This window comes from Embiotoca jacksoni, unplaced genomic scaffold (assembly GCF_022577435.1).
Source record: "Embiotoca jacksoni isolate LCO1_2020_lvr unplaced genomic scaffold, fEmbJac1.0.p SCAF_26, whole genome shotgun sequence".
Lineage (NCBI taxonomy): Eukaryota > Metazoa > Chordata > Actinopteri > Embiotocidae > Embiotoca > Embiotoca jacksoni.
In genome coordinates, this window is record NW_027185377.1 from 5312632 (window position 1) to 5338607 (window position 25976).

Consider the following 25976-nt stretch of genomic DNA (forward strand, 5'->3'; position numbering starts at 1 on the left):
CGCTTGTGACAGGTTTTTGCAGAGCTCAACACTATTACAGGATTGGATCGGTGTGTGTGTGTGTGTGTGTTTTCCGTCTCTTGAAGCGTTTATAGTGCCGCACCCTGCCTCCTGTGCGTAAAACCTCCCACGTACATCATCACACACCACGTTTCTTCCAGCAGCGGGACGAGCGGAGGAGAACGGGTTCACCTCACGGGCAGGTTGGACACAGAGATGGGAGAGGAGCGGCGGCTTTTCTGGCTATGACACGGACACACCGGGCGGGAAGGATGGCTCTCACCAGCCGGGAAATGTTGTGCTTGATCGGAACCGCCTGCCTCTGGCTGCCGCTGTTGGCGGAGGTATGTACTGTATCCTGTCTGATAATGAGAAGGATGATGGGGTCTTTTTTTTTTTTTTTTTTTTTTTTTTTGCAATGTGGCCTGATTTTTCTGTGCTTTATGGTCCCGTGACAGTCACGCTTTGATGACCTGTGCTGCGTTTTATGAGAAAAAACCTTTAATTAGGTCGACAATTACACTGATAGTTAAATTAATAAGCAAGAATTCAGGGCTATATGCAACCAAGCTTTTAGGAGCAGCTCATAAGAAGGTTGTCTTTATGCTTCACAATAAGTCTGATTTATTCATGATGGGTTTCCAACAAAGCAGGGGCAGGTCGGCGCGTCAAAGAGCTCCAAATCTGTATTTTAGACAATTAACGGTGGCATCGCGGCACATTGTCCAATTGAACCGACCCTGTATTGTCTCACACACGCACGCACATACACACACACACAGACACGCAGACACGCACGGACTCCCCCTCCTCTCCCTCCTCCTCCACCCCCTTCGGCGGGATATCATGAGAGGAAGCCGTCGGTGGCTCCTCTGCCCCCGCGGTGTTGTGGGAACGAACCCTGCACGGGCTGTTGGAGCTTGTCACAGCAAATTGGTCAACTCAGACATGTTGAAACCGAAAACCAGGAAGACAGGTGTGGCTGTCAGGTGTGGGTCAGAGCAAGCTGGGTATCAGCTGGAAGTCATGTTCAGTAATTTATAAAGCAAAAATGGTTATTACAATTTTTTCTAGTGCTGGCTCTGCATGTTAGATCTCCTGTGAGCTGAGAACCGGTCAATTAATGATTACGCAATCAATTAATCATTAAATTCATTTTCATTTTTTTGTTCTCTCCTGCACTAACGTTGGTGCGTATTGCGCTATGAGATGTGTAGCCGGTGTAGAAGTCATTAGTTCAGTGCAGTGCTAATTAGACTAACACTGGAAGCAGCCGTGCATGGAGCACAGATAGCACACTGCAGATGAGTTTCAGCTTCTTCTTCTTTTTTTTTCATTTTTCAAATTCATGAGACAAATCTTTTCATCGGGAATAACCTTAATGCTCTATCTCATGCTGGCAACATCCGAACAAAACATTAGAGATGTTGGCAGATAAACAGGAAGAAACCAAACTGTGAAATCTAATCAGCAGGAACCTGCAAACGCTGCTTCACTCCGAGTCATTACTGAGAAGACCGAAAGGCTTCAGATAGCCGCCCACTCTGTGCTGTAGGTGCACCAAAATAATAAGTGTGATTCAGCAAATTCTCCAGATTACATGATAGAATAGGTTGTTTGTTCGTACCCCATGAAGAGTTCAATGAGGGTCGAGCATTGGTTGGTTCCACATACATCTTCAGCACTCTTTGTCGTAGCCGTTTTGAATTTTATTACATTTTTAAGCTTGTTTTCGACCGTATTCTGAACGCAGATGCAAATTGAAGTAAGGGGTTACAGAGCTGCTGTAGCTTTAAATACTGTACTACTATAATATTTCTGTTTGACATGCGAGTGACGACTATTATTAGATGTTACAATGTCACATGTCTGAGGATCTGTACAAGCCTTGTAGCCTATCGTATCCCGCAGCTGATTTATGATATATCGTGTAAAAATTATGACGCAAACTACAGAAGTGAAAACTTCAGCTCTCACACTGGGCCCTTATATTTTTGAGATGGGACCGGGTCTGGCTCACGGGCCTCTATTTGCACACCACTGCCCAAGAACTACACACAAATTGCTCTCAATGAGCCAGACGACATCAGAGGGTTCCAGAACTGTTTTGTCACAAAGCAGTGTTGTAAAGTGTGTTTTATGATGTGACAACACACTGGTTAAAGTTTGGTTTAATCAATGAATTTTCAAAAATGAACTGTTTCACTGCTTGAATTAGTAGATTTCAGTGTGAAGGTGCTCACTGGTGACTGAGAGCTGTTTTGTCAGTTTATCAAAAGAGTGCAGAAAAACAGAGAAACAGTCAAAATCCAGTAACTGAGCTGTCAATGATGGGCTCCTGAGCTGTTAACCTTATATAAAAAAAAAAAATGCTACTCTTGGTTTGTTTAATACTGAACTGAAGGGAACAGCGCGGATGAGAAACATACTCAACAGCTCTTGCTGGTACTAAAAATGACAGCAACGGATTTTGTTAAACGGCATTAAAACGACACGCATATATAGATATATACATACACACGTATACTTCAGCCTCTAGTGGTCGTAGTAATGATGACGGGAGCCAAGAAGGAAGTCAGGTGACGCAGTAGAGTGACAAAGTTTTTGTCGGAGAGACCGCTGTTCGTGTCCTGTATGTAACAAAAAGTCAATGTTGACTTGTTTTAACTTGGGATACATAGCAAACACACCTAAACACACCTAACCCTTCAACCCAAACTACGCTCTCTCCAAGTTTGGAGCCCTATGAGCCATACGAGTGATTGATCGTAACTCTGCTCTCAGAGTAAACTACCACACAAAAGAGCTGGTTTGCAGTGAGGACTGATATTACAAATATTTTTACTTTAAACCTACAGTGTGTAACCTTCGGCTCCCCCTTCTGCCAGTGAAAGGAATTACAAAAACGCTGTTGACGCGTGTTTACCGTCATAGTTTCCGCCGTAGCCAGTTATGTTGGTACTGTTGTCACAACTCCGGCAAAATGACTCGTTTCACCAGCAGAATTATTCTATTCAGTCAGATAACATTTGGAAAGTCCAGAATAGCCGCTTGATTCAATGATATTATTCCTTTAAAAGTTAGCATAGGGCTAAACCAGAAGTTAGTCGACAGCTGGAGAAAGTCACCGGTCAGCGTGTTTTGTCCATAGAGCACACCCAGTTTGCGTTTATCCAGCCAGCACAGGAATGTCTCACCAGACACCAGATGTAAAAACTCTGTATATTGTGAAATACAGAGATTTGTCTGGCAATGATAAATTGAATCAGCATTGTGTGAATGAATTTAGTAGGTCTAGCACTGTAGGATTAATTAACCATGTCTGATGATCACTGCTTTCAGCACTACATGTTTCTCAAGGACACATGAAGTGTTTTCTAAAATGTAAAGCTTACTAGAAATAACAAATGGCAGGAAATGTCAACTTTACCCATCACATATAGATGTGTTAAGATTCTCACATGATAAAAGAGGAAAACCAACTGTAAACAAACACTTTAATTTCCCCAAACCTTACCAGCCACAACCAGTCAGGTGAACACGAGTTTCATCATGTGGGACTAAAAGCTCAGACTGAAAACGGCACTTTGGAGCGCATTTCTGTGCATCAGAAATAGACTTGCTTAATGCATATTTATTTCTGTCTGTCTCTCTGTACACTTCCCTCTCTCTGGTGTCTGTTTGTGTGTGTGTGTGTGTATTTGCATGGCGATGCGATGGACGCAGCTGCGAGAGCGTCATAACCGATTAGCTCTGTAATCGAGCCGTGTGATTGATATGAATGGAGATATCAGCACCCATGTTCACGACCACAGGTCACCTGTTCCCGCTCTAATATCATTAGGCTGAGCTGTGTCTTCTGGGAGATGTTTGCATGTTGATTGTGTGTGTGTGTCAGAGTGTGTCAGTCATTGGTTTTTGCTGGACTGGCAGAAAGCAGAATTCACCTGTGAAGGGGAAATGTTTTGAATTTCACTGCCCTTGCTACAGCAGTTATTCCACAGAGGCTGCACTCTGTGTGTGTGTGTGTGTCTGTGTGTGTGTGTGTGTGTGTGTGTGTGTGTGTGTGTGTGTGTGTGCGCGCGCGTCTGTGCACACTCATCCTGGGTATCCTTTAGTTGTTATATTTTTTTCCTTGGAGTGGTTACACCTGCCTTTAGTGGAAAAACCCATTCACAAATTCATTGAAAGTACGCGTAGAGTACTTCATGTTCCAAAATAAGTACAAACCACTCGGTGTACTACAATCGAATATTTTCCCTGCAAGTGAATCTGGATAAAACCTAAAAATATGTATGTATGCTTTGTAGAACAGTGAGTCACATCTCCTCTATGGGGATTGTAGTTTGTGGGATCGGTGTTGAAATGTGCTTGTTTCATCTAAACTTGGCAGCAGATACTCAATGCCTTCAAGGAGGAAGAGAGCAGAGCACAAAAATGACAGCAGAGGTCAAGAGTCAGGTGAAAAATGACTGCTGACTCATAACAGAAGGAGCAAAGGCTGAAGTAGCAGGGAATCGTTGTCATGCTGCAAAACCCTTCATTCTTTAACCATTACCGCAGTCGTTCCTCCACCTCAAGACCAGTTCACGTCGGATGGGATGGTTGTGACGGTTGTATGATATCAGAGTTGGGTCATGTGGGGCTTTAAATACCGTGTACTGACATGTGCACCATGAATTCGTCTCCCAGGGTCAAACTGTCAACACCGAGTTTCACCGTGACGTTCTGATTCGTCCGAGGGAAAACATTCGGCGCGAACCACCTTCACTGTGGCGCCATGGCAACAGGGTTCTCCAACATGACAATACGCCTGCTCGTCGCATGTTGAAAACACACATTGAGCAACTGCACAATCATCGCTGGCTCCCTGTGACTTCTTTCTGTTCCCAAAAAAAGTGACCTCTGCTTAAGTTTCAGTTTGAAGTTTCCATCTTCAAATAGCAAATGTGCACATAATACTGCTAAAAAAAAAAAACACGTGTACCTCCGGTGCTGATGTTGATCATGCAGCATATCTTAAACTACTTCCTCACAAAGGTCGTAGCTTCCTCCGGCTCCGTGCAGGAGCAGTCTCTGAACTTTTGGTCCACCTTATTATGGCGTTCGGTGGATTGGAGCATTTATTCCAAAATGATCATGCATGTTTTAAAATACTGTTTTTATTTGTGCCTTATGACACACGTTTATCACTAAGATTCAGGCTTCTTGATATCCACATGTAAATTACTTCATAGTGTGACTGTAATCTTTTTTTTTTTTTTTCCTGCTGGATTCACAGCCTACTTTTTCAATAAATTTCAATAAATTTCACAGACATTCTGCTAAATTACAGACAAAAGGAAAAGAATTCATAACTCCGTCTGTGTTGCTGTCATGTCGCGTCATGTCTGCTCTTGTATTAATAACCTAGTGATTAATAAAATCCTGACATCACAAAAATAAAATTACAGCTCTCTGACTTCATCTCTCTCTCTTCCTGTCTGCAGGTGGTGGCTGAGGACAGTTACTTAAACGAGGTGCAGAACTCAGGTAGGCGGGAGGTGATGCTCTCATCCAGTCTGTAGATTCACCTTCTCTTACTTTCATCCATCCTCTCCTCCCACACCATCGCTCCCCTCTGCTCTTTCCGTTCTTTCCCTCCAGTTTAACTCGCATACCGACTCAGACACTCATGAAACCCCCTCGTCCTCCTCCTGTCTTTTATCCTCTCGCTCTCCCACGCTCAGTCCTTCCTCTCTTCCCATCATCCTGCCCTGCACCCCTCAGCTTTTTTTTTATTTCCCTTTTCTTTCTTTCTCTACGTCCCTGAGAGGAGTGCATGCTATGCTGATGATGATGATGATGGTGGGGGTGGGGCGAGGAACGCCTTCCTCTCAGGCTCATTTCCAGTGAAATATCTGTGCTTTTTACACCCCCACACACACACACTGACCGACAAGTGAAAATGAAGTGCAATCCATTCACAAACGCACCCTCCATCTTCTATTGTCATTTTAAAACCACTACAAGGCTCTTTTAACAGTGAGTAGCACCTGGATACATTAAAATACTGCACAAGACCCCTCTGCTGCACAAAACTGAGCCAAATCATCTGAAATAGAGTGAAAGTGAATTTTCTCATGTTCCATGTTTATTGTAATGTGTGTTTAGTATAGAAGATGCTGCTGCCACACACCCACCCCCCATACAGGAAGCCTCCGACTGTGAACCGTGTCAAATACTCATTGTGGCTGGGAAATGGATTATGGAAGCGGGGAGACTGAGCGTTCCCATGGCGATGGGCAGAGTATGGTTGTCGTGGCAAAGAGGAGGGTGTGAGCGCCGGCGACGACGACTGTTGTGTGTGTGTGTGTGTGTGTGTGTGTGTGTGTGTGTGTGTGTGTGTGTGTTTGCGTCTGAGCGCTGCGCGTGTTGAGCTGAATTAAAGAGCCTGAATGAGACGAACAGCACGAGGAAGTGAAATTTAAAAGTGCTGGCAAAAGAAAGATGGAAATCAGTGATAATAACATAAAAATACGAAATGTTGGTTGTTGTTAAGACAGAGATACATGGTGAAAATGTTGCTTTAGTTACGTAATGCTTTCTTACTTTATTAAAATTTCATCAAGGTGAATATACAATTTTAATGACCGTTACAGAGCAAAATACCTGCTTTAAAACTTTAATGTATTAATTTAAACATCACAAAACACAAAATAAACAGTCATAAACATATAACTTACATGATTTAAATTACTTGAACACGAATGAATGAATTAGCTTATTTTAACCTCATGCTGAACATAGCTGCTATTCTGTTACAATGTAGTATATATAATGTAGTGTTTTAAAAGCATTTTTAAATATAACATCACAGACGATTGTGTCGCTCGTTCAGTCTGTCACCGGTGTCTAAACTTTACATTTTATTTTTGTTTCTAGCTGCTTTAGCAGATAATTTCACTGCTTTACCGATGTGTACAGAAAAAAAAAACATGAATAAATTCAACATTTTATTTACCTTTAATCTGGGCTGTGTGAGAACACCTGGTGAATTACACTTTAATATTGAATGAGCTTTTTTCACAGTAGATATTTTTTAGTAGGAAGTCACCGGCGTTGCTAAAATAACAGCTCGGCTTTGTTTTCTTTAAACTGAATTTAGTCGTCATTCATTTCATTATTTACACTTCTTATGTTCCTGCTGTCGCATGTCCACAGGTCTTCTGGGGAAAAATGAGCGACTGCAGCTAAAAGCCCAGAAAGAATTTAAAACGATGTCACCTTAAGTGCCTGAATGCTGATTAGAAGACTGTCTGAGGAAGGAAACAGTACATCACCTAACGGGAACATTTCTACATATACGGAGGCTGATATTATGTTCAGCTTTTTAATTCATAAGAATTATAATATAGTTGAATTGTGAGATAATAAAAGTAATGCTAAGTGTTAGTGACACGTTTAAAGCTGAAGCAATCAATCCAATATACAAAATGATTTATAATAATTTTCAATAAAAAACTGCAATAATGATTTAATAATGTAATAATTCATTTGAAGTACTTCTCACGGTATTTGTGTATTCTCCCTCCTTAAAATGAACCCTGAATGTTATTACAGATAATAGCGTTCGATCAAATCATGCTTTATTTTTCATTTCATTTTTTATATTTTAATCTCCTCTGCATCCCATCCAACTCATCCAATTATATTCTCTTAAAGATAAATAATTCATTAGGGCGCCGATGTTTGCAAACATTTATGCCAAACTGCAATCAGTCTGGATATGTCTCATATTTGGGTTCATTTAAAAAAACAAAAACAACTTTGTGTCTAAGCCGCTCTGCTGTTCTTGCATTTAAATTGACTTTAAATGGTTTGAAACCAGGTGTTTCAGCAGTGAGTTACGTTTTGGAATTAACCCACAAACTACTCCCTGTGCACTTTAGGATTAACAAGGAACAATTGTGATTGGATCCAGGTTTGAACCGTATTCATTATCGCAGGGGTTGAAGTACGGATAAAGCTCCTCAGTAAAACTACACTTAGTAAAAGAGTAAATATGTTTTGCGGTGTCTGCATCGTAGAACGATACCAGACCACATTCGTGATTCACAAACACCCCGACCCTCTCCACCCTCCCCTCGTGTACCGACACACCTGCACAGTCGAAGGTTTGAAACGAATTTTCTAGAAACCAGATGGCCCAGAGTCCACTGCGAGGATTGCGATTCAACTCGCCGTTCCTCCGGATGGACGCCGTGGCGATGCCCAGACACCACTCCGTCTTTCGACCCACGAAAACCTCAAAGTAATGCTTGTATGACGAGAAGCCTGTCTGTCCCAGAACTGCGAGGTTATGGGTGAACATTTTTGGGGTCAGAGACACATTTCTCCTCGAACCTTTTGTGTTGAAGCTCACCTGTTTCCTATCGTTAGATAAAGTGAGCTGCGGGTGAGCTGTGGTGACATCGAGCACCACGTCCATTTCATACTGCTGCATGTACCTCAGGTAGTTCAGCCTGCCGCAGTACGACTCGTCTGCGTCGTCGGCGATTACATTTATTTCGGTGTTCATTTTTTTGAGCAGCACTCGCAGCTGGGACACGAACTTCCGCAGAGACTCGTGTATTTGCTGTATCTTCATGTGTTCGTTAAACCTGAGCGTGGACGGGCCCACGGCGTGAGGCTGGAGGGAGGACTTTATGTAGTGCCGGAGGAAATGGTGCCGGTCTTTAATCTGTTTCATCTCCCTCAGCTCCACCGTCTTCCTCTGCAGCTCGCTGATCTCCTGCTCCACGCCGTTAATTAGCCCATCTGCTGCTTCTTCTGCTGCTTTTTGCTTCTCCTCGGTCACCCTGCCGATCTCCTTCTGGCTCCTCTGAATCTCCGACACCAGCTCCATTAAGTCCCGCGTGCTGTTTGCGATCACTTCTTCCGTTTCTGTCTTGCTTTGTTTTACCCACTCCTTCACGTTTTGCACCTTCCGGAGCCTTTTCTGGATCACGTCCTGCACTTTGGCCTCGGTGTCCCCCAGCAGATCCATCACCTCGCGGTACGCCTGCTGCACGGGTACGACGTCGCGCTCTGTGTGGCGCATCATGGCGCAGACGTCACACAGCAGAACATTGTCGTCTTTACAGAACAGCGCCAGAGGCCTGTTGTGCTCCTTGCAGATCCTGTCTTCCAGACTCGCCACCGGTTCGACCAGAGTGTGTCTCTTTAGTCCAGCAGCTCGGTGATGCGGCTCCAGATGAACCTCGCAGTAAGAAGTCAGACACTCCAGACAGGATTTGACAGCCTCTTTCTGGTCGTCAGTACAAACATCACACCGCACGGCGCTGCCTGAGCTGACCTGCTGTGGCTCTGCGCTCCAGATGTGAGCGTCTGTCACCTGAAGCGATGAGAAGTGCGACGCCAGCTCGGAAATGAAAGTGTTGACCTTGAGATCGGGCTTCCGTTGAAAACTTTCCTTACAGACGGGACACTGGCAGGCCGGCACGTCGTCCCAGTAGGACTTGATGCAGGACATGCAGAAGTTGTGTCCACACGGAGTGGAAACTGGTTGAGTGAACACGTCCAGACAGATGGGACAGAGGAGCTGCTCCTCAGACAACAAACTGCTGCCAGATGCCATTTCTAAAAACACACAAAAACCTTTTAATTAATGCAACAACAACAAAAAAACAAAAATCACATTAACAGCTTATAACCAAAGTCAGTTCCACAACGTACATTTGGTGGCTTTTCTCGAGCTTTCATCAGCACAGGCAGCACTTCGGTGTACTTTCTTGTCTTTTTCTGTTCATTTTATGCCACCATTATAACTATTATGTAAAAAATGTGTAATGTTAATGTCAATAGACGCTCGTTGAAACTCAACCCATTAAACCATAGCAGAACGAGGTGATGTCATTTAAAAGAGCACCAGTCACACCTCAAATGGGGGAAAACACGTTAGTTTCACCCAGCTTTCACTACAGATGAATGGAAACTATTCTGATTATAGAAAATAATGCTGATTCTACGCAAATAATTAAAATCAGGCCATCGTTTAGTAATTGTGACAGGCCTGATGCTGCACGGTGTTTTCTTCTACACAAGCAGAGTTTCTGTTTAAATATACTTTGGGGATTTTTTTTTTTTTTTTTTTGCTGTATTTTAAACGGGAACGTCAAAGTTCAGATCTGCTGATTTAAGCTGTGACCCTGAAGACTTTCACATCATGTGGTCAGGGATCCACTATTACCACGCTCTTGTTGCTCAACTTGCCACAAACCTGGCAACTTGCATAACCTCAATTATTAATTAACCAACTTAATGTTACATAGTTCGAGTCATCTTAAACATGAAATCGAAAAGGAAAAGAGGATTTTTAAATGGAAATAGTCAAACCCTGCCTATATTTGGTAAATACAGCTGGAAAATGTATCATCATTATACTTCATTGTGTCCCAATGGACTTCTCATCCACGTTAGCTTATACACTAAAAGTCAAAGTCTATTTTTGACTTTGAAAACAGCAGCTGAAAAAAAGAAGTTTTGTACATCTACATCTCCATAACAACTCTGTCTGCTGAGGAAGCTCATGTGATGTGATGTGTGAGAACTCCCTAAATAGATTTTATGGTCAGATTATTTGTCAAAAACACTGCATTTGTAGCTGTGTAACTATAGTAACATTTTTCAACAAGAAGTCTCTAAAAACGGAGAAGAGAATGAAACCAGAGCTTATAAACAACATGTTTCACTTGTGTCGCACTGAAAAGTCTGAAAACTTACATGTGTTGGTCTGGACAGTTGAAAGAATGAGCAGAATGAGAGTGAGTTCGGTTATTTCCCCAAAAAAGTGATTTTTACTTTCGTTTTTACTCGTGGCATATTTCTTAAAGGGACAGACGCCCTTTTTTTTTTTCTTTTTTTTTTCTTTCTTTATTTTTTTTGGTCGGCAGTCAGGAGCTTCTTTAGGTTTAGAGACTTCAGGCTGCTTCTGCTCCAGTGTGAGGCACAACGTCTGAGTGTGTCCTGTATTATTTATTGTTTGAGGATAGATTTCTGTTTTAGTTCACTTCATTTCTCAGACTCTCTCGTGACTTTACTGCTCTCCCTCTTCCTTCCAAAGAGTCTCTCTCTCTGTGTGTGTGTGTGTGTGTGTGTGTGTGTGCGTGCGCGTGTGTCGTTGAGTATTGTATTTGTTTGTACGTGTTGGACACTATGCACCAAAATCTGTGAATGTGTTAGTGAGTGCGTTAGTGTGCGAGGCGAGCACGAGGGTTGCACCGCATAGATAATGTTGCAGGACAGCCAAGCTGTGTGTGTCGGAGAGATAAGACTGTTGCTGGTAACTGAAACACCTCCGCCATTAATCATAGTTTAGTCGCCGCTTGGCCCTGAAAAACCTCCTTAAATCTTCAGTGTGAAAGACATTACTGAAATTATTTTAAAGCCAGATGCAACGGCACAAGAGAAAAATAGTCCAGTGCAACTTAAAAAAAATTCACAGTAGAATTTTTATATCTTCAGATCAGTTCACGGAAAACAGTAAAGACAGAAGGAAGAAAATAAGGACGCAATAAAAAGGAAAGTAAATGTAATAAATTGATGGATGACAGAAACGCCTGAATCTACATGAGCTTCACACATTACATCATGAAAATGTTGGGCATAATACATGTTTCACATTTCAGCAAGGGAACTTAGTCTTTGTTGTTTACTATCTAATTTTATTTTATTTTATTTCTTTTGTGTTTTATTTTATTCCGTTTGTATTATTTCAATTATTGTTATTCTATTGATTTATTAATTTTACACCATTCTTATTCCTTGTTTTCTTTTATTAACATTATTATTATTATAATTCTGCACCGTCTTTTTATTTCCTGATTGCTTCTATTATTATTATTATTATTATTATTATTATTATTATCATCATCATCCTATTTTTTTTATTGTTGTGCTCTCTTTTGAGCTGTCTTGAATTAGTAGCTCGTCAATCATCTGTGAAGCCCTTTGAATTTCAGTCACTGAAGTTTGATGGCTTGTTTGTGCCACATCAAGTAATCTAGGAATCATCAAAGTTGTCATCTCGGTGAATGTCTGCACCGATGCTCCATTTCACTGGAATTAAAAAATATCAACCTGCCAGTGTCACAAAAGGAAAAGACAAAGGCGGGGAGACTCTGCACAACATCTCATAAAAATCCAGCCGACAGACCAACATTACCATCCGTAGAGTTCACAGTTCATGACGTTCATTCTACAAATTCACAAATACATTTGAAAACAAAGTGACCTGTAAACAAAGATACGGAGGTCTAATCTGACATGATCCTAAATCAACAAAGAACCATTATTAAGAGCCCTCTTTGATTTTATTTCAGTAACTTTGTACCTCTGCGTTCATACAGTACGTCCGGTGCTTTTTGTGTTCTTCTCTGCCTGTTATTTCCTCCGGTGTAATTGCCTTTCATTAAAGTGTGATGTAAGTTTTTAATAAGCCACAGCACAAAACCTGCTCCATATTTTGTGGCCTAATTTTGAGATGCTTTGATGTCAGCAGTTTTCCCATTCAGTCCGTCGAAGCTTCACTCACCCTCCTCCTCCTCCTCAGAGAAGATTACTGGAGGTATCTGGTCACCACCATGTTCAGTAAGAGCGCTTTGAGGTCATGGAAATTTCTCCAGTTCAACGTGGATCAGTGGGAGTGAATGCATTAGGCGGGATCCTGCTGCAGCCCTGGACCGCATATGAGAATCCTTCATGTAAGCTTTTATATGCAGATAAAGTGCCGACATGGGGATAATGTGATTTAAATATGACCAGTTCCACTCGTCTTTCCTCTCTCTTCTCCAAAACCTTCCCTATTTCACTGCCTTTTATTCACATTGTCCTCACTGACCCAAATCCTCCTCCTCCATCCCAAACATCTTTTTCTCTCATCTTCATCCTCAGTATTTACTCACCCTCTCTCCTCCTCCTCCTCCTCTGTGTGCAGTGCCTCTGTCCTGCTCTGAGGGATTCACAGAGTTGGGATACTACAACGGCACCGTGTCTCAGACGGACTCCGGTGCCCCCTGTCTGAAGTGGACCGAGTTCCCAGACTACGTCATGCAGTATCCGGGCCGGGGGCTGGGCGACCACAGCTACTGCAGGAACCCGGACCGCGAGTCCAACCCGTGGTGTTTCTTCAGACAGAACTCAGGAGCCATCGGCTGGGCGTACTGCGACTGTCACCACGGTACGACTACAGATGTCGACGATACGAACAGGACAATTTAGAATCGTAACACAAACAAAAATACAGAACAAAAAACATGATTGAAATCCTACGTTTCTGCTGTACAAGATTAATTTTTGTTGGTCTTTTTCTGAACTTTAAACTTTTCTTGAGATGTACCCCACAATGCAGCTTTTTTTTTTTTTTTTTTTTTTTTTTTTTTTTTTTTAAAGGGTCAAAAAGGAACCAAAATATTGGTTTGAAATGAAAATAATCCACACTAACATGCCATTATGTTTACATACACCGATCATGCCACCTCAAACTGGTGTAGCACAGTATTGGTGACCCATCAGATTATGTGACCTGCAGTGTTGGTAGGTTTAGGCATGAAGAGTGACGTGATCAAGAACATCAGGGCAGGTTACAGAAAACGACGGATCACCAAATGTGGTGCGAAACCGGCCCCACTCCATGCAGGGGCGCTTGAATAATAGCTTCCCTCCTGCACGTGTCAGCAGTAGTAGCATCATAAAAAAAAAAAAATGCAGAATTTAACTGCAAAACAGCACAAACAACGAGGTCAGCAACGCCTGGAATTTGTTTTCCATGTTGAACTAAAAACTGGTAGTCAAGGCTGCTGTAGTTTGTTTACTTGAGGGAAGGGGCGTGACTGATCAGGAACGTGGATATCCGTGTCATCGATTTTAAAAGCCTTCAGTCCATCCGGACTAAAACGGAGTCCCAGAGTTTGTTGACTAAAGCAGTATCTGCAGAGTTTTCTGAAGTTTCCATTTTTTTGGGGGGGAGGGGGGTTGTAGTTGTAGTTGAGGTTGTTTTGTGGCTGTAGCCTGAAACCACAAACATAAACAATCATAATGACCTGTAATAGCCTGCTAAGCTGTTGACCTCATGTACGGTCGAGGCTAGTTTTCTGCTGAACCGAAAGCCGGCTGTATTAATGATGCTGCGTTCAGTTACTGTTGTACTGAAGTGCCTTTGAACGGCGAAGCGACTTATTTACACAGAAAAAAAGTGAGCAAAGTCCTTGAACTGAATTTGATTTGTGACTTCCACCTGTACGCTGATGTTTCTGTTTTTTTCTGCTGCTCCCGAGTTGCCATAAATCCATCAAATTTAAATTGTTGAGTCACTCGGGTGCTATTGACTACTTGCTTATTTGCCTGCCGATAACAACACCATAACATTTGTCACCGTGCGTTTGCGTATCTGTCGTGTTACTGCTTGATATTTGTGTCTTTCCTGAGCATTAAACCTGCGTGTCTTACCGTGTTTCTTAGGTGCGGCCCGCCTGGTTGGCAGCTCGTCCTCTGGCAGCGGGCGGGTTGAGGTTTACCTGAACGGACAGTGGGGGGCGGTGTGCGACTCTCACTGGACGGACAGAGACGCCAGCGTGATCTGCAGACAGCTGGGTCTGGGGTAGGACGAAACATCCGTCCACTGCTGCAGTGACGTCCGACCGCCGTGAAGACGTCGTTCTCACAGGTGACTTTTATTTTTGTCTTTCAGTGACATTGGCACCGCGTTGCAGCACTCGCAGTTTGGCTCGGGCTCCGGCCTCTTTCACTACGAGCGTCTGGGTTGCCGCGGTGATGAGAACACCCTGAGCAAGTGCCGGAGCAGGACATTCGTCACCGGTGACTGTAGCCATGGAAACGAGGCAGCAGCGGTGTGTGTGCCGCCAGAAGGTCAGTGTGACTTCCACAGTGTCACGGCAACCAGACCTGGACATTTCCTCCCACATACACACACCTGAGAGACATAGAGAGAGATTTATCTTTATTTATTTATTTATTTACTGTCCTACTTTGGTGATGATATTAATTACATTCATGCAAATAAAGGGCATTGCAGTATGAGAAAGGTGGAGGCTTCTTAAGGCTGCGTTTTAAAGATCTTCCTGCGTCCCCTCTCAGGCAGCGGCCCTCCGCTGCGATTGGTCGGAGGCGAGGAAGACTTTGAAGGTCGGGTGGAGGTGTTCCACGTCGGAAGGTGGGGCTCCGTCTGCGATGACCAGTGGGACGACAGAGATGCCGAGGTGGTGTGCAGGCAGCTCGGTTTCGGGTACGTTCACGCCGACTCCACTCAAAGCTAACATTCTGGCTCCTCGTCTCTCCGTAGGGGCCCATAACTTCAGGGTTCACAAATTTAATCACACTTTAAGGTGTTAAACTGGGACGGTGTCTTCTCTCCTTCTATACTTTTGGAAATTCTCCATCCAGCTCTAAACCCTCTGTAGACATAAATCTCAGTAATTCCCTGAAACGTCTGGCTGCTGTAGATTTTAGCTGTCATCACTCAAACAGGACTAAATAGTGCATCTGGTAGGGACTATTCTTAGCTGTGGATTAATACACATTTGAGACTCGGGGGGGTGTATTTGCGGCAACAGGAGGGTGTGTGTGTGAGAGAAAGTAAAGTACAGTGCCTGTGTTCCTTGTGATAAAGGAGGATTTCACCCAGTGCAACAGTGAGACAGAGTCGTGGATAAACACACAATACTTGTGGATTTGTTGACAATTAAAAACGACACAATGTCCCCTGCTTTATCCTTCAATAGTCGGCATGATTAACGAGGCCAACTGCAGGAGATGTCCAGATGCTCTGTTATATTGTCTAGTGGTTTCATTTTTGAAGAAGGAAAGAAGTGGAGCTGAAATTTGAAGAGCATTTCCTCCATTCCTGTTCAATTTTATTTTATTTTTGAGTGCAAAACCATCTGATAAACTTCACAAGGACAAAAAAAAAAAAAAAAAGAATAAAACAACCACATTGAAACATTATTGTCAAGACAAATTTAGAACAAAAAAAGAGCAAACAAACTTCAAGAAAAGGTCCAAGGTCTTTTCAGTCTTGGTCTAAATGTAAGCTTTGTCAAACAGATATGTTTTTAGCTTGAAGAGGAAGCTGGTGTTGGTTTATCGTCCACTGTTAACAGACCAGAATAGGATGGAAGAAGTGGATCATTTTGAATAACATAAAGACACTAAAAACTTGATAAACTGAAGCTGCCAAGTGCTGTCACTCGGGAATAAAAGGGAGTTATTTACCAGATGAGTAAACTACCGCTTCATCACTGTTCAGCAGAGAGCGGGAGGGGAGGGGGGGATTTTTAGGTCAAACTTTTCTCACGTTGTCGAGAGAAATCTCAGGGAAACACCCGTTGGTAACCGCTAGTGAGTAGATCACGTTTGAATCTGTGCAGGTGTTTCCTGCTCTCACGCGGCGCGTAAACCTTGCAGGGAACATCGCAGACAACTTAGAGTGTCAAACAGCGATGAAGTCGTAGCTGTGAAGAGAAAGTACTCCCTCCATGTTCAACACGAGGGTTCATTTCATCTCCCGAAACACCAGGGGACACCTCGCCATCTGTGTCTCAGCTCGTAAATAAAAGATGTCCTGACACTGATGTGCAGGTTCTCACACAGCTGCACGCAGGCGCTCATGTGTTTTGACACTTTAAAGACAAAATCAAAATGAATGATTTGTTTTTCCCCACTTGGATAGTTTTTTTTTTTTCTTCCTTTGCAACAGGTATGCGTGTCAAACATTTACACAGTTTTCATGTTGACAGATTTTCAGAACAACCTTCGTCTCAGTGGACATCTTCAACACAAGCAGACCTTTTACTTGTATTTGAGTATTTTCACGGTGTAGTATTAAAGATCTGAGTTTTACACTGTGAAAATACTCAAATACAAGTAAAAGGTCTGCTTGCTTAAGTCAAAGTATAGACTGAGTAAAACTACTCAGGGCAGTAAACACTTACTTGTGACTGTTATATATTATATCTTTATATTTTTATGTCTCATTCATGCATGTAAAACCAGGATTTTACTGCTGGTCGACTGAAACTAATAATTATTCGCAGATAATTTTCTTCATTAATTGAGTGTTTATTTAGGAAAATAAATCTCATTAAACTAGTTAAAAGAAAAAGCAGCTCATCCTCATCCTGGAACCATGAAATATTTGGTCTTTTTAATACGAAATGATCAAAATTGTACTGTACGTTGACATCCCGCATCACTCTGTTGTTTTCAAACCTTCACACCGGTTCTAACAAACCCTCTACATGTTGTTAAATGTCACTTTAAACACGCGAGCAGAAATACATGGACACGCGCACGCACACACACACACACACCGAAGTGCTTTTTATAGCGTCTCATCATTAATAAATCATCAGCACATGAAGAAACACGCGGGAAACTCTGTCTAGCTATTTATTATTTACTATATATATATATATACATGATTGATTTTTGCTTCAGAGAGTATTTTAATTTTGTTTGTTTAATTTTGTGAGAGCTGGTTGGACAGGTGTAGTTTTAATGTGCACCCGGAGGGGACGGTTCAATAGTTTTTAGACATGCTGGTGAAACTTTATAGTTGACAATTTTGGTCTGCCGGTGTGATTCAGGCTGAAATATCAAAACTATGAAATGGATTGCCACGAAATTTTCTCCAGATGTTCACGACCCACTGATGACAAGCCGCAGACCTTTCCTGCAGCGACACCACATTGTGGTTTTTAATGAAATATCTTCATTACTTGACATATTGCCACGATCTATAAAAGCAAACTTGACTTCAGATATTCAAATATATACCTGTTTAAAAAAAGGTGAAAATACAGAGAACGGTTAGATGAACTCTGTGTGTGTGTTGTGTTGTGTGTTTCAGGGGTGTGGCGAAGGCCTGGTCGTGGGCTCACTTCGGTCAGGGTTCAGGTCCCATCCTGCTGGATGCTGTGAAGTGCACCGGAAACGAGCTGTTCCTGGATCAGTGCCCTCACGGCGACTGGGAGCAGCACAACTGTGACCACATGGAGGATGCTGGGGTCTCCTGCAGCCCTTATACAGGTATGTATAACACACACACACACAGGCTACTGTACTTACTGATGAGTTGCTATTTATAGCCCCTGAAAATCAATAAATAATTGCTGCATGAAGCAACAACATCCTGTTTGTGACAAGTAGAAACAGGATGTATGGGAGCTGAGAAGTAACATGTCCATTGACTGAAATTCAAAATTAAACCATCATTATACTTTAATTTAAATGGTAACTGTATCATCTGTAGAAATGAATCTTCCCTTACAGAATTTTACAGGATTTTATTTGGAACCTAGTGTTTCTGCTTTTCATCACGTTTAGGGTCCCAAAGGACTTTTTAAACGAGCACAATATGAAACTGTTTCAGATGGTGTGGTGCGACTGGTTGAAGGCGACAGTCCCTGGGAGGGCCGAGTGGAAGTGTTTCATAACGGTGACTGGGGGACGGTGTGTGATGACCACTGGACCCAGCAGCATGCAGATGTGGTCTGCAGACAGCTGGGCTACAGGTACGAACCCTGAACCAGCACACACTGTCCTGCATAAATACACTCAATCTTCTGATGAAGTTCAAATAGTTTAAATTATTTCACACAAGAATAGTTTTGGGTTTTTGTTTTGGTTGTGCTCTTCCCTGGTTTGAAGTCGACAGGACGGCACACTTTTCTGTGCTTCACACAGGACCGATAACAGAGTTGTTTCCCTATTTTACGATTAAACCAAACCTTCCCAATCCGGAGCAGCTATAACCACATGTTTCTATTATAATAATGTCTGGTAGCCTACAGTGAGTCACAGCTGTAACTGCAGCAACTGTGACCTCATTATTTAATTAACTCTCCACAACTTTACAGTTTTGGTTGTCAACAGTCTTTGCGGGGGTTTTTTGCTGCAGCAGGCAGCTGTTTTTAGTGAAATACACTCGAACACCCACCTGTACACCACCTGTTCTGCAGCAAACTGCAGACAGACACAGTTAGAGAATAGAAAAACACATTAATAACGTAAAAAAAAAAAAATCCACTTTTGAATATACTGGATGTATCCAAACAACTTCAAATACACTTTATAGCTTTCCACCAAAGTCTGCATGACGTGAAACTGAATAGACAATAAACTCTTCTCCACCTTCAGGGGTCAAGCTGAGGTCGTATCAGACGGGACATTTGGCGAAGGGGTCGGTCTGATCCTCCTCGACGACGTCCATTGTGAGGGATCTGAGACCTCCCTGCTGGACTGCCGACATGGGATCTGGGGACGGACGGACTGTTCCCACAGCGAGGACGTCGGCGTTCGCTGCAGAGGAAGATCCAGCCAGGAGACCAACGAGGTGCCGGTTATTGCACCTTCCACAGGTGAGCGATGATAGTCGGAATCACAAGTATTTTTAAAGCTGCAAAGGGCAATAAAGGGAATAATTTCCTGTCTCCGAATTTAGTCACAACATTTTTTTAATTTGGGGATTATAGAAAAGTTTCACTTTTTAATTAGTTTTATAGTGTTTGGTATAATTACAGACTTTTAAGCAACAATCAGAACAATTGGCTTGTGAAACCTTTTGGACGTTTTTCTTAACTGGAACACAATTATTGTAAAATGAAGGGAAGAAACTAGCAAAAACAACAGACTGCAGAATGCTGCTCTAATGTCGAGCTGTGAGCTTTTAACTTGAATAAGCTCCAGCGGAAACGGGATCAGAATCTACTAAAGTCACAATAAGTCTGTCTATTTATCAATCTATCATATTGCTTCCTCGGTGAAATAACATTGACGTATGCCTGTCGAACCGGTTTAAATGTCGCATGTTGACAGCTGAGAAAGTAAAGCGGTGTTTACTGTCTCTGCTCTCAGAGGTCCCGCTTCTCCTGTCGACACGCGGTTCATTAGAATGAGAACAGCGTCTGAATAAAGAGACACCCGATGACATTTAACGCTGTCAGCTGACACGCATCTCGCTCCGTCGCGGCACACTGGTCCGTGTAGACGCACACAGATGAATATGAATGAGATATTTCTTCCTGTCAGGTCCCCTGCTGCGCCTCATGGGGGGCAGCAGCAGGAAGGAGGGTCGAGTCGAGGTGTATCTCCATGGCGACTGGGGGAGTATTTGCGACTCGGGCTGGAACGACCTGAATGCAGCCGTGGTGTGCAGACAGCTCGGACACCGGTGAGTGATTTGTTTGTGCGCATTAAGGACGACGCGGTTTAAGTGAACGTACAGCACAAAGAAATGTTTCTTTCTCCAGTGGTGGCGCGGTCGCAGCCGCGGGGTTCGGTCAGGGGAAAGGACCCATCCACCTGGACCAGGTGAGGTGCACGGGGAAGGAGGAGTTCCTGGGAGAGTGTCCCTCCCTGGGTCAGAGCATCGAGGGCTGCAGACGCAGGGAGGACGCAGGCGTGAGGTGTGACGTCACTCCACGGGAGTCAGCGGTGCAGCCCAGGCCTGAGGAGCTGAGCTGTGGGCTGAGGAAGCTGGTGGAGGACGAGGGCAAGAGGAGGAACCGAGGGGAGGAAAACATGCTCAGGTAGGAAACATTACGATAAAACACAGGTGATGAAAGACTGCAAAAGAGCTGACGGTGGATGAATACATAAAAATGTAAACTTTTCACGTTATTTTTAAGACTCGATGCTTAAAATAAAATTCTTTAAAAACTGAACAGGTGCAGAGAAATCCTTTTTTTTTTCCCCCCCTGTAATGTCACCCACAATGCAGCTCCACCACCAACAGTTATTTTGATTAATGCAGCCTCAAGTACCGAACCTAAAGGTGGCTAAAGAAGGATGACATCTTCGTCTTTCGAACTCCAAATCCACTGAATTTCTAACTTGATGTCTTCAGACCCAACAAACACAGACTCGGGGGATCTTGCGTGATATGATTGATCAGTTTTATCGCACCACAAAGGGCTTTAAACAGCCTTTTATCTCTATAACACTATAATGCCACAAGACCTGTAAACTTAACTTTGTGTAAAATCGGTGGCATTATCCTTTTAAAACTAGTTTTTGAAGGTCCTGAGCAAAACTGTCACAAACTCGATGTACAAAATAAATAAATTAGCAATGTGAAAAACCCAGGTTTTATCATTTAATGCAGACGGTGCAGTACAATAGTGCGAGACTCATTCATGTACATGTGATGCAGACAAACCAGGGGTGCACTGAACAAAACATCACCTCAGAGCTGTAATTGTGCTCCACGTGGCACCTCGGATAACTTCGAGTTGGCGTTCATTCAGCTGTGAACCACACCTCGTGCAGTACGGACATTTTGAAGGCTGTTGTCGATGTTTGTTTCTTGCTCTCGATGTGCAGAATATATTCCCCGGTTCCTTTCCTTACTTTGGTTTCTCAAACTCAAATAGAGAAGAAATGTTGATCCAAATTTTCTTTTCTTTTTTTGTTTTGTTTGTTTTCTCACTCAGGACCACGTGGCCATGGCAGGTGTCGGTGTGGCTTCAGTCTCAAGAAGAAGAAGACGGCGGCAGTCCTCTCTGCAGCGGCACTCTGATCAGCCCCTGCTGGGCCCTGACGTCGGCGCTCTGCATCAGCAGGTGAATCCGGACAACAGACCGGGTCCGACGCTGGAGAGGAGTCCTCAGCAGCACCACCGACACGCACGGATGTGAATGCAGCCTTAAATTCCCTCCTTCTCTCCTGCAGGTTTGCCAGCGATCCGTCCAGGTACGTGGTGCGTGTCGGAGCGTCGGCGCAGGCTCTCACCCCGGAGCAGGTGGTGGTTCACAGGAAGTTTAAGGGCCAGAGCGGAGGCCACGATCTGGCTTTGTTGAAGCTGCCCAGCACCAAGGGTCACTGCCTGACCTTTGACCCCAACACGAACGCCGCTTGCCTTCCTGCTGCCGACGCGGCGTCGGCAGGAAGTAATCCATCTTCGTGTGTTGTCATGGTTACCGCCGGCTGGACAGGACCAGGTATGCGTTCGTGTCAGGGCTGTATATCTATTTTTGTATGCCGAACAAGTTTCAACATGTTTCATCAGGTTTACCTCGTAAATAAATATTTAGTATTGAATCAAAAGGTTGGAATTTGAACTCGTTGTTGGTTTTAGTTTTTTATGTTTACATCTTACAACAGTTACTCATTCATAAAAATATCAGAATAACCATTCATTTGAATCTAAACTCCAACATGTAAGTTCTGGTTTGAGGACTCGAGGGCTACAAATACAAAATCTGTTGATTTTACGCGTGACTGTGGTGAAAAATGTCCATCGTCGGTTCCCAGCGTCCGACAGGACAGCGTCACATTACTTATGTTCGACCAACAGCCCGAAACTCAAACATATTCTATTATACAAACATATAAAAGAGACAGAAGCAACACATCTGAAGAAGCTGGAACTGATGAATGTTCAGCAGTTTTTTCCTGGTTGGTGAACAAGTACTTTTTTTTTTTTTTTTTTTTTTTGCATTTCGTGCCTTTATTACAGACGTAAGAGAGATAACAAGAAACGAAGGAGAGAGAGGCGTCAAAGGTTTCTCAGCTCGACCCGAGATGTTGACGTCAATGGCTCGTTTCTTTGGGACGCTCCTCTCTTTTGGCCTTGAGTGAAATATCTTGAGGATAATTGAATGGGTTGCAGTGAAATTTGACACCTCGTTTCCGACCAGATGAATCCAAATGACTGATGATTTCTTGACTTTTCCTCTGGCGCCACCAATGGGGCAACAACCTTCGGATGGATTATCATGATAATTAGTCCTCAGATTCGGATGAATTTTCACAGCTTTGGTGATCCCTTCACATTTCATCTGACCCGTGTAACCTGGTCTAAACGATGACATCCCCGTCATCCTCAGCTCCACTTTGCATTGAGCGCTAAATAGAAAATGTAGCATGATAAACTATGTTGGTGAATATGGTGAACGTTTACGTTTTGCCGAATCACAGCCTTGACAAATGATTAATTGAAGGTCAGAAGTGTTGATTGGTGACTCGTCTATTAATCATCTGATTGTCTCGGTAATTCAAACACGCCGCCCCTCTAACCTTCTCATCCGTCCTCTCTCCTAGACTCTGTTCTTGCATCCTGGGTCCCTCTGATGTCGTCATGGCAATGCAAGAAGCGCTACGGCGACAGCTTCTCCAGTCACGGCACGCTGTGTGCCGGCAGTCCTCCGGACACCAGCCTCCTCCGCGACGACGGTTGTCAAGGCAACTCCGGAGGCGGGCTGATGTGTCAGGGGGAGATGGGTCGATGGGTCCTAACCGGGGTTGTTGCCGGGGGTTACGGCTGTTCCGACCCTTCCTCTCCCGCGCTCTATACGCGGGTCAGCCGCTTCAGGAGCTGGATCGACGAGGTCGTCGGCACACGGGCGCGTCCGGACGAGGCGCGCGCGCGCGGGAGGGCGCGAGAAGATCTGACGCGCGTTGACAACGACCTCACGCACGCGCACGGCGACGGCAAAGATGAATACTCCCGCGTGCACGGGAAGCTCAAACACGCGCAGGATCAGCAACAAACAAATGACATCATCAGCGAGGTTAATTATAAACACGCCCATCACTCGCACACCAATCCGCACGGTAACGCTCACGCCAAAAGCACACTCGCACGCCACGAAGGCGACACGGACACGCAGGTTCTGGTCTGATCGAGGCCGTGCCGTTGGCTTTACCACCTGTGCCGTGTGACCGCCTGCGGAGGGTGAATAGGAGGACGGAGGCAAAACTTCCAACAGCTTAAGAAAAAGAAAGAAACTCCTCACATAAGTCAGTCTGTGCTCATTTCTAATCTGAACTCCGTGTTGTGAATCCCGAGTGTTGGATGAGTCGGTCAGTGTGGGCAGACGTCGCCGAGCTGCCAGGATGACAGTGTGTGTGTGTGTGTGTGTGTGTGTGTGGGTGTGTGTGTGTGTGTGTGGGTGATTTGTGGTGCTTTACATGTGATTTGAGGCAGAACGGAGACTGATGGATCGTTTAGGTTGAGCCTGGCAGATTTATCAGCATGCTGATCGGGGCCGTTTACTGATACTGAAAATCAAAAACTCAGCATGGCATGTATTTAAGGGACAGTAGTGTTAGCGTAAAATACCCGAGGGAAATTTTTTTTTTTAAGACGGTCACACAAGAATCTATGCTAATTTCACCTATTTATGTGTCTTCTGTGTAACTTGTTAGAAGATTTTTAGGAAACACTAACGAACAGAAAATCTCATGTAAAGGCTGACTTTACATCATAACTGTCCCTCTAAGATGATTAATGTAGATAAAGTCCAAACTCCTGCAGCAGGCGAAGCTCGTCCCAAGTTAGGTTTTTATAAAAATCCAGATGTGGATGATGTTTCTTTTTTTTTCTTTTCTTTTTTGAAACAGGGCTCCAGGCTGTTGTCTAATACCTTTACTGATGATAGTGCTGTTGTTCATTTGGACCCACGACTAAGCTACTTCGGACCATACCATTGATTTAGCATGTTTTAATGTATTAATTATCACTGACCTATACCTTAATTTATTGCTGACTGTTTTACACACCAGATTTCAGGTTTCAGCCATCAGACTCATATCAGGGCAAATGTTTGACAATAGGAAATCCTATATTTAAAAGTGACATTAAATTGAGAGCTCCTGAGATTGTTTTCTTTCTCAAGATCCAAATACATTTCACAAAAACTGATTAATTCAATGCAGAGAGTAATTGGGAAATTACAAAAACAGGAGCTCCTGTCAGAAAAGAGAAGGAAATGTTGCACAGACATCAGAAAAAGCCTTAAAATGCATCTGTGACTGCTTTTAATGTTCAATTTACTGTCCCCTGCTACCTAACGTGATTTGTGTTTTTATTATTTTATAGATTATATATTAAGTGTGGTTATCGTCTCAAAAACGTTCCCTGCTTTCTCTAATTTCCAAGCGATATGAAAATGAGTTTTCAGTCTGCAGAATTGTGTCGAATCCTAAAATGTTATAAACCTGCAGTTATTTTCTCCAATTTAAATTATTGCTGAGGGTTAAAGCAGTGCAATCTTTTTTTTAAATCGGTTAAACTGCATTACCCCGCAGCAATAATGTAGAAAAAAAAAACACGATGTTCATTGTGACCGAAAGCCTTAGCTCCAGCGAGTTCAAATTGATTTCTGAAAGTAAACGGTGTCTGACACACAACAACATGGTTTGGGAAACAGTCAGCTGTTACATCAAGTGTACATAATCTCCTGCGTTTGTAATTGAACAGCTAAAACATTGGTATGGTCCTTTTAAAATTGTACAGGACAATTGTCTCCTTTCAAAGCCATTGGAAGCCGACTGTCGGGTCACAAATATCTTTTTGTACTGGCTCTAGATAGATTGATAGATGGTGCTCAGATAGACAGATAGATAGATAATTTCCCTGAGTTTAGATAGTACGTGTTCTGCATTCATTCTAGGCTGAATTAGATAACCAAACTGGTGAAGTTACATTAAATGTTGTCTGTCCTGTTGTTCTCTGAGCAGATGTGTGATCCAAACAGAAGATGGCGACATTGCTCTATTTTCGCGGGGCCACCGGATTAACGCGGCCCTGATGCTTCTTTTTTATACCGTTGCTGTAAGTGTATGGACTCGTGCTTTGATGTACTGTGAACCATTGTGTCGTGAAGCATCTTGTAACCTGCTCCAGTTTCTCCAACGTTGGACCTGCCCCCCCCCCCCCCCAGAGAGCCTGTTGTTATAAATCCTGTACATAATCCCACCTGCCGGTCGCAGCGCCTTCCCTCCGCAGACTTGATGTTTCTCCTTGCAGATCCCGCAGGTTCATGTAAATACTGTACGTCTCCGACCGGGCGATGAGGCTGCAGAGTAAAGTGTTTCAGATGTATTCCTACTTCACCCGTGTTAAACCCATCAGCTGTTCCTCAGTGTAATGTGCTGAATCATGGTTGAGTATTAAAACATATACCTGCTGACAACAA

General features: G+C 43.4%; 2 protein-coding genes across 3 annotated transcripts; one reads left to right on the forward strand and one right to left on the reverse strand.

The window, feature by feature from the left end:
- Positions 1-25976, forward strand: LOC138204791 (neurotrypsin-like). 2 transcript variants are annotated; one of them, XM_069160289.1, is made up of 14 exons: positions 1-344; positions 5490-5532; positions 12977-13219; positions 14500-14638; positions 14729-14907; positions 15136-15283; positions 17906-18084; positions 18428-18569; positions 19195-19415; positions 20086-20227; positions 20307-20585; positions 21489-21617; positions 21727-21995; positions 23098-25976. In XM_069160289.1, the coding sequence occupies exons 1-14, from the start codon at positions 246-248 to the stop codon at positions 23676-23678; spliced, it is 2793 nt and encodes a 930-aa protein (XP_069016390.1). In that variant the 5' UTR covers positions 1-245; the 3' UTR covers positions 23679-25976. The 2 variants fall into 2 exon arrangements, with proteins under 2 accessions (XP_069016390.1, XP_069016391.1); XM_069160290.1 differs by lacking the exons at positions 1-344; positions 5490-5532 and adding an exon at positions 12323-12743.
- On the reverse strand, positions 6568-11117 carry LOC138204792 (E3 ubiquitin-protein ligase TRIM39-like). The gene is made up of 2 exons (XM_069160291.1): positions 10765-11117; positions 6568-9621 (listed from the first exon to the last, which is right to left on the reverse strand). Exon 2 carries the CDS (start codon positions 9617-9619, stop codon positions 7934-7936), a length of 1686 nt encoding a protein of 561 aa, XP_069016392.1. The 5' UTR covers positions 9620-9621; positions 10765-11117; the 3' UTR covers positions 6568-7933.